Here is a 12,040-nt window from a genome sequence, read left to right as displayed (position 1 = left end):
CACCTCTCTATAATAATTATTTAGGCTCATCCTCAGATGTTACGCCCACAAGACCGTTCACTGACTGTGATGCATATTGCATACTAACATAACAAGGTTTTCCACAATTGCTAGCTCTAAAAGACCTGGGTGTTATACTAGACTGCAACCTGTCTTTTGAAAATCATATTTCATGTTACAAAACCAGCCTTTTTCCACCTTAGAAACATTGCTAAGCTACGTAATATGCTATCAGTTTCTGATGCAGAAAAGTTAGTTCATGCATTCATGACCTTGAGACTAGATTACTGTAATGCTTTATTAGCTGGTTGTCCTGCATCCTCAATAAACAAGCTACAGTTAGTCCAAAATGCAACCGCTAGAGTTCTTACTAGATCAAGAAAATATGATCATATAACACCGATTTTATCATCACTACATTGGTTACCTATAAAGTTCCGTATTAATTACAAGGTATTGCTACTGACTTATAAAGCCCTAAACGGCTTAGCTCCAGTCTATTTAACGGATCTTCTATCGCCCTATAATCCATCGCGCTCTTTGAGATCACTAAATTCGAGGCTTTTGGTCATACCTAGGATATCCAGATCCACCAAAGGAGGGAGAGCATTTTCACATTTAGCTCCAAAACTCTGGAATAGCCTTCCTGATACTGTTCGTTGCTCAGACTCGCTCTCCCAGTTTAAAACTAGATTAAAGACGCATCTCTTCAGCCAGGTATTTTTAATCTTACAGTTCAAACTACAATCCGGCCTCTAGTTCATAAACGCCAGAGGAGAACTGGCCCCCGACTGAGCCTGGGTTCTCCCAAGGTTTTTTTTTTTCTCCATTAGGTCACCTGATGGAGTTTCAGGTCACCATTAGGTCACCTGATGGAGTTTTTTCGGTTCCTTGCCACTGTTGCCTTTGGCTTGCTCAGTTTGGGATATTTTGGGAATATTTAATTTAATTTTATCAATCAATAAATTCCACTAGAACAAACCTTGTTGTATTATTTTAATTTAATGCTGTGAAGCTGCTTTGATACAATCTGTATTGTGAAAAGCGCTATACAAATATACTTGACTTGACTTGACTTAATGTGATTGACTGGTTTTATCTAATTTCCAAAAAGGCAGGGTGTGCAGGTCTTTATCAGTCTGCTGGGAAACAAAGTTACGGTACGGTAACTTTACCGATACCGTTCCAAGCAGCTACACTGAATGCTTCAGTAGAAGATCTAGTCAATTTAATTTGTGGATTTTATAGTTCAAGGCATTGAATCTTGAGAGGTATTCAGAGTTTATTGGAGCACAACTGTATATTCTACTTTGTTCTCAAAGTTATTTGAGATTTCAGATTTAAGCCCACCTCCAAACATACAAAAAAACTGGTTGGTTGAGTTACCTCGTCAATCAGAGATGACCCTGTCATAAGTGGGGTTATGTTAGAACAAGCTACAAAGTGGACCCATACATCGAACCCATAAGATGACACTAATGAAACATGAAAATATACCCTATTATCTTGCTCAGATCATCGCGATTCATCAGTTCACATTAAGACATTTCACGGTAAAAAAAATCCAGTGTCTACTGTCAATAGTGTAGAGATGTATGAAGCATGGCACACACAGAAGTCACTTTCAGACCAAATAACTTTCTTTTGGTCATTGTGGCAAATCCACGAAATCTATTGCCCATACTTGAAATTTCTGATCATGTGGATTCCTATTGAAATGAATGGAGTTTCTTTGGAACAACGGTAAACGTGACTGCACCTTTATTCCGAAGATAAAAAATGTGTCTTTGTTAATCTTTGAAGGAAGCAAATTTCCTTTTGGGCTGATGTCATCAAGATAATTTTCAATCCCTCCACTTCAAGCACCTGACGTCACATTATAGCAGTAAAATAGTTTGCGAACTCAAGTTCCTGTTGACTTTAACACCTGCTGGTGCAACCAAATGCTTTGGAAACTGTTCAGTTTTTATTTACACCTGCTCACTAGAAAGATTCATCAGCTTCTTTAGTGTCATAACTCTGCAGAAAGCCCAACTGCCTCTCTCACACGAGTCTTTAGCACTCAAAGAGCTCTCAGCTTTACTCGCATACATTTTTTTCTGCCGTTTTTAAAGCACTCAAGAGAATACTTCAGCCTAGCAATCAAACTCATTGCAATTTAGTCCATCTTTCCTGGGAACTGTGAGTGTATTTTTAGTGTACTCATCTGTTAATGGTGTTTCTTTTGGGAAGGACCGGTTATCTCCTTGTTTGGTCTTCAGTGAGGGTAATTCTTTGTCTTGGGAGAACGAATACAACTCGGGCACATTACCAACCAACTAAGTGTATGCAGGTGCTAATGAACTTTATAATAGCTTCCGTCTGTGTGTATTGATGACTTCATCTTGCCCTTATCACTTTGTGTCTCATAACCAGCTAGTAATGGATAATTTTGTGTCAAGTAGGAAATGTGTCACATTAATCTGTGGGGGCCTGGGGCCAATTTACACACCGGTCACTATGATCTTTGGTCCTGGGGTCGAATGGAATCCAAATCCTGAAGAAATCAATGGGATCTCTTGAGGGCATAGAGGTTTAGGAAGTTTTCAAGCTGTATACTACTGCATGGTTTGGCTGTTGACGTTAAGGATGGGGATCAAATTTGGTTCTGATATTTGAGCCAGCATATAGTCTGGGCCATTGCTCAGTTCTCAGGTTTTAAAAGTTTTACCTGCATAAGCATTCAACTAGGCTGCAAAACACTGTGGGCTTATATGCATCAAAGTGACACATAGATGCTATTGCAGACACAAGGTTGAAGCTCATTTTACACTTTTTTTCTTCTTCCTGTGATTTGTTTTCTCAACCAGTGCACACATATTTTGTGTCTTTCAATATTCTTAAGCTCATATTGTGGGTTTGAATGTATCACAGTGCCACTTACCTGTTATTGCAAACCTGTTCTTGCAAAACAATAAGCATTTTTTTCATGTACAATGGGCACAGAAAATGTTATTGTAAAAGTTCTCACAATATTGTTTTTTTCTTCTAATGGCTTGATCAGGCCAGTATTTTATTGTATTTTTCATACCCTGCCAGCAATATATGACAACAACATGATAAATAACTATTTTACCAACATTTTTTATATGTCAGAAAATATGTTTTATAGAATAATAATATTTTTCATTAAACTTTTTCAAATGAAAATTACTATGGAAGCCTCTTCTGCCTCATAAAAAAATAAATAAAAAGGAATGTACGTCTTATTTACGTGTTTTCAGATTTATTTCTTATTTTAAACTTTAAACATGGTGTGAAACATTACTGATTTAGGTATAATTTTAAACCTATTCTAAACTGATGCTTCCAAGATTAACAAATGTTTTTTTTACGTCACTGTCAGGTGTCCAGAAATACAGTGCTATGCATAAGTTTAGACACCCATGCTAAAGTTGACTAAAAAGAGGAATAAAAAATCATCTTTTGGAAATTGAACTTAATGCCTTAATTAAAAAAATTAGGAAAAATCCAACCTTTAAGGACACCAATTTTCTTTGTGAATGAATAATGTATCGTAAATAAATAAATGTTCTTCCTTAAAATACAGGGTGCATAAGTCTGGACACCCCTATGTTAAATTCCCATAGAGGCAGGCAGATTTTTATTTTTAAAGGCCAGTTACTTCATGGATCCAGGATACTATGCATCCTGATAAAGTTCCCTTGGCCTTTGGAATTAAAATAGCCCCACATCATCACATAGCCTTCACCATACCTAGAGATTGGCATGGTTTTATTTCAGTTAGCCTAATAGCTGGTTTGATTTGCACTGAGAGATGATCTTATGGAAAGTACTCCATGCCAATCTCTAGGTAAAAGAAACAAAGACAATTGGTGTCCTTAAAGGTTGTCCTTAATTTTTTTAATTAAGGAATTAAGTTCAATTTCCAAAAGATGATTTTTTATTCCTCTTTTTAGTCAACTTTAGCATGGGTGTCTAAACTTATGCATAGCACTGTATACACTACCTTTCAAAAGTTTGGGGTCAGTAAGATTTCATGTTTTTGAATGAAGTCCCTTGTGCTCACCACAACAGTTTTGCTGCTTAATATATATTTTTTTGCAGTTTTTCAGGATTCTATGAAAAATAGAAAGTTGAAAAGAACAAGATCAATTTAATGCATCCTTGCTGAATAAAATAATTGATTTAAACTTTAAATAAACGCTAGTGTAAATCTCTTATGTAACTGATGTTCTAAAAGTTCATAGTCATCTTTTCTTCACCTTACTGAGTCCCTGCTATGCTTTAATTAGGTACGCAAGACTTTGGATGCCACCATGCAGACCTTACAAGACATGCTGACAGTTGAGGACTTTGATGTGTCAGACGCCTTCCAGCACAGCCGATCCACAGAGTCCATTAAATCCGTGGCTTCCGAGAGTTACATGAGCAAGTTAAACATTGCTAAGAGACGAGCCAATCAGCAGGAGACAGAAGTCTTTTACTTCACTGTGAGTTTTCTCAGACCATAAGCACTGGGCCCACCAGTACGCTTTTTATTTTTAGGCCATTTTTATATGACATACATTGTTATTCGATTGGCAATCCTAAGTATTAGTTATTTCAGACATCAGAGGGCCAAACCCGATATCATCCATTTATAAGATGAAGTCTTGGTCCTCAAGATCTCTGGTCTATCAGTAGATCTTTAATCTATGGTTCTCCTCAGAAATGTATCTGCAGACACTGATATGAAAGTCTACTCGGCCTGTCCTATCTATCCAAACTCAGTCATCACACATGAATCCGCAAAACATTCGTGACAAGGCATATGCCTCACCAATGAGACGGAAATTAAATCCTCCTATCGGAACAGATTGAATTTGCAGCGTGCAAAGTTCAGCGAAATCTGTTCTTTGTTGCCCACAGCACACATCACTCCCCAGTTTTAGTCACATCCCATTAAAATCATTAGCTCACTGACGCCTTCATCTGTGTCGCAGAAATTCAAGGAGTACCTGAACGGCAGTAACCTCATCATTAAGCTGCAGGCCAAGCATGACCTTCTGAAACAGACTCTGGGGGAAGGTGAGTTGTCTGTTTATTAAATAAGTTTCTCTGTGCTCTCTGGAAATGCTGAGTGTCAGCTAAGCCTCTGGCACTTAATTGCAAATTTGGTCACTGTTGGGTACGAAATTGAAAGTTGTTGCTGCACAGCGAGTTCAAGAAGTTTATATCTAATGAATGGTTCTGGGCTAACTGGACAAGACATACAGAAGTGATATCTAAAAGTTTAAGACCAGACCACTAGTGAAAATTCTTCTTTTTTGCATCTACTTGTCTTATTGAAAGCTGGTAGAACTGAAATGAACTCCACAAGTTTGGGTAATTTTCAACCTAATGTTTACAGTAAGTATCATACCTATATCCCACAGTGTATCGCCGTACTCAATTTAGACCTACATTTAGTTAATAAAAATTGGAATTAAACAATTAAAACAAGCATTGTATTGACACACTAAAACTGGAGGGGGAGGGGGGCAGATAAAACACTGTTGTAGATTTTGTCGATTTATTATACCAATGCCAAAGACTTTCTTCTGGCAAATAATAATGTTTCAGTCAAAGACCTTTTTGAAGCAAATGCCTCAAGAAAATCTTTGACTGAAATGTTGTTATCTAATGATCAGTGTTTGAAGAATCCATTTAAGTGATTTAACAAAAAAGCTAGACTGCCATTGTGCGTGACTGCCATTGGTGTAAACGCGCTTCCTATTTGTTTTTACAAACTGAAGGATAAGTATTTTCATTTAGTTAAAAATTACCTTGAATATTCCTTTAAGTCTGTGCCTTTTGTTGTTAGATGATTATAGAGACCCTTCTTTCATGGCCACATTTCCCATAAGGCCTCTTGTCACTTCTGTTACAGGCAGTTTACGCCCAATCAATCAGCTAGTGGCACCGGGGGGGGGATTTCAGCAGCTGCCTGTGCGGCAGCTCATAATCTAATGACGGCACACTGTGGGACTCCCCAGCTGAGTCCAGCCATCTATGTATATGATAGCTGACCAGTCCTGGCCTCTTCCCCTCACCAGACTGTGTGCTCAATTACACTTCACCTCTTCGTCTGAGTAAAAACCAGACACTCGAGGCTAGCCAAGGTGTGTGCGTTAGTTAGTGTGTATGCTGCATATACATGAGTTTATCACATAAGGCTGCAGCAGGTACCGCCCATGTTTTTAAATTATTCACCTAATTGACCCTCAATCCATTAAGCCAATTAGCTTGGCACATCTAATTCTCTCCGATAATGTTATCAAGAGTTGCCATGGCGCCAGCCACCTGGCTTAAATGCTCACGCTTATCATTTGAATGAGTGATGTACAGATAGTCTCTGTTTGTGACTGTCCTGTAGGTAAACCAGATCCTCCCTAACCGCTATCCAGAAACGTGTTTGGAAAGGACTGAGAGTCTTTTTTTAACCCCTCAGCTGGCAAGAAAAAAAGCCTTTCAGTTTTTGAAATGATTTTAGAGGGCAAAGCAAAGGCACACGGGAACCACTCCATTTGATATGCAGATTTAGTGAAATGAAATGATTTGAGGGGCCACTTCAGATCACTAAAGTACCCATGTAAAAACATTAGTGGTTCCACCTCATTACATGGCGATTCAGAATTGAAAAAACTTGATCTGCGTTAGAGGCAGTTGCTCTTGAGATGTGTAATTTTGGGTCTTTTTTCCTCATTTTTCCCCAAACTGACATTTAAGATTTAACATTCTTGTATAATCTGGGATTTTTTTGAATCACTGAATATTGGGACAAAGAACTTAGTGAGCTGACACAGCTTTCGCTCAGTGTCACCAGTGTGAAATTAATCCCTTGATGCACACCCACTCTTTACATACCCTCATACACACAAATACAAACACACACTCATTTAGCCTCTTTTAGTTCCCTTATGTGACCATCTGACACCCCGCAGGGCCCTTCCGAGGTTTCTAGGGTGACCAGTGCTCCTCTTTGTCTCAAGCGCAGTGTGGCTGCTAACCCATTCATCTTGCCTTCAATAGTGTTGGCCAGTCTCACGATAGCCCTCAGTACACTCTGACCGCGCTTTAGAGCCCAGTGCATGAGATCATACTAATAATGACATTGCTGACTCCTCCCTCTTTTATCTCTCATTTTCAGGAGAAAGAGCCGAATGTGGAACTACAAGGTAAGAGTTCTAATGATGATGAAATTCCCACTTTTCAGAAACAAAATAAAGGTTCTTAATTGGCATCTGTGATTGCATGAAGATCCATGGAACATTTACATTGCACAAAAGGTCCTTTATAGTGGAAAAAGGTAACTCGGGTTATTAAAATATTCTTTACACTAAGAAACAATTGGTTCTTTTAAAGAACTTTTAACTGAAAGTTTCTTTGGGGAACTCAAAATTGCAACACTGCCAAAACTCCCTTTTGGAACCTTTATTTTTAAGATTGCATTGCTGTGAAGAACCCTTTTTGGAATCTTCGATTTTAAGATCGAAGATATTCTCTTAGCTTGCTTTTGCTGCAATATCTAAAGATTTTTGTCCAATTAAATGGTCTCAAAACTTGTCAGGCCATGGGGTCATTAAAGAATAAGATTCAGTCATTATACTTCTCATCCATATTCATTATCAATATCCATGATGATTGGTTTAATTTCTTTTTTTTTTTTTTTATCACAATCACAAATCTTTTTATGGCATTTTTAGACTAAAAAGAAAAAAAAAAACATTATTTGTCGGTCCATTTTCTGCAGGTTCAGCTGATAAAACAAACTCTAAATCACATAACAAGCTCTAGTAAAAGCAAGAGAGGGAAAATAAAACTTTTTTATCGTCAAAAGGGGACTTGTCCTCAAGCTGTCACTGGCAGGGGCTCAACTCATGCTGGGTTATCCAGAACGTCCTCTGACAGTCTGAGAATGCTGAGAATAGAGCCTTCCTGGTAAACAGATGCAGACCTGTTCTGACCTCTCAGTTGGATGACATCTACCAGTGTTGCCATTGATAATCATATGCCCTTTACTTAAATTTTAAAATGAAACCTACGCTACACTATAACGCAATTGTGTAGCTGCGAATGATTGGTCGGCACATATGTTGTTGCAGCAACATATAAAATTGTACTTGCGTAGCTAGTAGCATATGTATTCACATACTTGAATAGACTGTTTCAGACCTAAACAATAAAGTGAAGTGGTCACAATGTCTATACTTAAGAATGCATAGATTCTCTATGGACTCTGATTCCGTTGAAAACATCCAACTCGCCCATCTCTGTTAATGATTAATAACGTAAGCAAATATAAACAACAGCTTGCGCTATGCCCTCAGGTTTACAGCCAAAGTACAGAGCCATGTCATGTTTGACTTTGATTGCATTTATTTACCAATCTGTCACAACAGCAATTGTTTCAATAAGGGCCCGATTCAGTGCTCCTACAGGGAATAGAAAACTCCCTGCAGTTGTTATCGGTTAATTTGAGGTCAAAAGCATTATGATGTAATTACGAAGAACAACAATTCATGTCTGTTGCTTATTTAAACCCTTCAATATCGGCTGTTTCCTCCACTGAGACATATGCAAGAGTTAATGGCACGATTGTGTAGACAGGAAAGGGTTGCGCTTTATAGATTTAAGGTCTTTGATATACGTATGTGATTCAGAGGGAATTTTGCTTGTATTTTTGTTCCATCTAACCATCTCCATTCCTCAGACCCCCAACCCTTCCCCCGAAACCACAGAAATTGCGGAAACCAAGGCCTCGTTCCATCTATAACCATAAGCTGTTTAATGGCAATATGGAGAGTTTCATTAAGGTACCCACTGACTTTGGTGCTAACAGTGCCCTCTGGTGGGCTGGAGGGATGGCTGAACATCTGTCTATCTTTTCTGACTGACTCATGCTCTCACACCCTCTATTTGCTTCTGTTAATTTCCGTCTTTCGCCAGGTGGCGATGATGCAGATGATAAGGGTGGCAGCTGATGCCCTCCTGCCTAAATAGAGACTCAGCAATGCTCATTAGTTGTTAAGCAACTGCCTTGATGCATAATTTACACAATTAAGTGGTCGATTACCCATTAAACTTAAACTATTTTATTTAAAAATACATTTTAATAGCAGAGAAAATGAACTGAAGGGCATCACGTTCTCCACATGTCTCCCTTTACTGCATCTCAAGCCATTCCAGCAGCCGTCCTAATGCTATTCCACCCAGTCACCACAACGACACTGTCGTCTCCATGGCAATTCTGTCGTCCCTTCCTCTCTAACTGTGATTTTTCTCACCTCTTTCACTCCTCTGCTCTGCTCTACGCTGCTTTGTGTCCTAGGGGAAGACGGAATGCTCGTACCCGCAATCAGGTACTGTAGAATAGGGCCAGCCATGGACTGTCTTTACCTTTCAGATAAGGCTGTAATACATTTGCTTCGACAAATGGCTTGTCTTTGTTTCTTTCCACAAGAGTTCAAAGAGAAATTCAAATGAGCTTTCTGTAGCGACCTAGGATGAGTTGCTATCAGCAGCCTTGGCTGAACTTTTAATTATTTTTTTTGTGTAATGCTCTCATAGACAGACATGCTTAATGCTTTGCTTTTTTTCTCTACTAAAACAACCAAAAAAATACTACTTTTTTTTGTGTGTGGATATATTACTTGTTTTTGAAGCATTTCGAAAATTGTTACTTTCTTAAAGGTGCACCAAGCAGTTTTGCCATTTAAAACATTTTTTAAAGTTCTGCACATATTGATACGCAAATATATTAATTTTGTTACACAATTAGTGCTGTCAAATCAATTAATCGTGATTAATTGCATCTCACATAAAGTTTGTAAATATATTGTGTGTGTGTATATATGAAATATATAATATAAAATATTATATTTTACACACACACACACACACGTGTATATATATATGTATGTATATGTATATATATATATATATATATATATATATATACATACATACATACATACATACATACATATATATACATATATACATACATACATGCATACATACATACATATATACATATATATACATACATACATACATACATACATACATACATATATATGTATGTGTATATACTCTGTGTATATATACAGTATATATATATACAGTATACACACACAAACTTTTATGTTAGATGCGATTATTCGCGATTAATCAAAATGACAGTACTATACACAATAAAATTAAAATAATGTACACTCACTAATGTCATAGTATTGGCCTTGAAAAAGCTGTTTTAATTCTATATTCATATTCCACAAGAAAGTATGTCCAATAACATGAATTACAGAGGTAGTAATGGCCCAATGATGCGACTTGCTCCATGTAAAATACAACAGTTTTAATTAGGTTTATCATGATTGTACGTGATATTAATGATATTTTTAGCTACTATTATTAGTACTTTTCTTTTCTTTTAAATGAGGGGAAAATGTGTAGGTGCACCTTTAATGGGATAGTTCACCTAAAAACAAAAAAGTTCACTTTTGTCATCATTTACTCACAATGTATGATTTTCTTTCTTCTGCAGAAAAAAAATAAAAATAATTGGCCATAAAATGAAAGTTAATTGGGTCTTATTGTTTGACTTACATTGTATGTACAAAACTGTCTTTAAAATATTATATTTTGTTTTCCTTGAAAGAAAAAAGTTTACAGGTTTGGGATGACATGAGAGTGAGTAAATAATGACAGAATTGTCATATTTTGGTGAACTATCCCTTTAAATCTCAGCCGCTGCTTTAAAACTGGTGCCATTTTGTAATGATTGTTGTCTTTCAGGATTCAGGTCAACCCATTCCTCTGGTGGTGGAGAGCTGTATTCGATACATCAATCTATATGGTAAGCGGTTCAAGGAAAGGTCACTAATTGATTGCAGATAAACCTGCTGACTCAGGAGCTACTGGAAACCATTAGAGAGCTCTCCAAAAACAACATAGCCCCTTATCATTCAGAGAGCGATCGACACTCACAGAATCACAGAGACACAGATGCTAATTTGAATAAGGACTCATCTGTTGTAAGTTTTAGTGTTCCCGTGATGCTTTCGAAAAAGTTCCATATAAAGTCCATCTGTCAGGGTGAAACTGAAGTCAGAGAATTTAGAGAATGACATCGGTTTGGCTGCTAAATATGCTGTGGATAGATGATTTATTATTCTGCTAGAGACTATAAATGTTTATGGATGTTAGGGCAGAAAATGATAATGCTATAAACTCTCAATTCTCTGTGCTGCCTCAAAGATTGCTAACAGGAACCTAATCTACTCTTTCTGTGAGATTATTGCTTTAAGATATCAGGCTTTCCCTCAGGATCTAGTGAAGTCTTAGAAAATGACTGGAACCTCTTTAACAAAACTCATATGTGCCAAAAATAAAGGATCCCTTAGAGGGAAATGTTGCAATTTCTTCTGTGCTCACCTTGTTTTGAACTAAGATAATGCAATATCGTGCCTTGACAAGTTTGCGACTCATGTTTCTATTTATTTTCCTGTGCCAGGGCTGCAACAACAAGGCATATTCCGAGTTCCTGGATCTCAGGTGGAAGTCAATGATATTAAAAATTCATTTGAAAGAGGTTAGTCTCCCTAAAGATGAACTGTAATTAATTTTCAGTTCTTATTTTTTGTACTTTCTGAACTGTGAATGTTGTTTTCCGAGTAGAGGGTGAAAATAACATCATAAAATTAGATTTGAAAGGAGGTTTCAATTTACCAAAGCTTTACTGTTCAACAAATTGATTCTATATTTAGCTCATGTTTGCACACACAGACAATCATGTGCCTGGTTTTGAGATTCACATATGGTGTCAGAGTCTGTAATTTCTTGGGCTTTAAAGGAACTGTATGTAAGATTGTGGCCAAAACTGGTACTGCAATCACTTTCAAATTACTGTAGAGCAGTGTATCCCCTCCCCCTCCCCCCTGACTCGAGATTGCCAGATAAGCTGAAGGATCCAGCAGGAACGTTTGTAGCTGCAGCTGTGGTAACTAGAGCAGAG

At 37.4% G+C, this 12,040-nt stretch overlaps 1 protein-coding gene across 1 annotated transcript in view; it reads left to right on the top strand.

Moving 5' to 3' along the window:
- The window catches only part of srgap3 (SLIT-ROBO Rho GTPase activating protein 3), a 97,338-nt gene that overhangs the window by 62,733 nt on the left and 22,565 nt on the right, over positions 1–12,040 (top strand). Inside the window, exons 9-14 of the mRNA XM_084129144.1 lie at positions 4,296–4,493; positions 4,986–5,070; positions 7,172–7,199; positions 8,735–8,837; positions 10,822–10,882; positions 11,540–11,617. Coding sequence (XP_083985270.1) covers positions 4,296–4,493; positions 4,986–5,070; positions 7,172–7,199; positions 8,735–8,837; positions 10,822–10,882; positions 11,540–11,617 — 553 coding nt within the window. The remainder of the gene's footprint in view (positions 1–4,295; positions 4,494–4,985; positions 5,071–7,171; positions 7,200–8,734; positions 8,838–10,821; positions 10,883–11,539; positions 11,618–12,040) is intronic.

Source organism: Abramis brama (assembly GCF_963993115.1).
Source record: "Abramis brama genome assembly, chromosome: 11".
NCBI classification, from domain to species: Eukaryota; Metazoa; Chordata; class Actinopteri; order Cypriniformes; family Leuciscidae; genus Abramis; species Abramis brama.
This window is presented reverse-complemented; position numbering and strand designations above follow the sequence as displayed.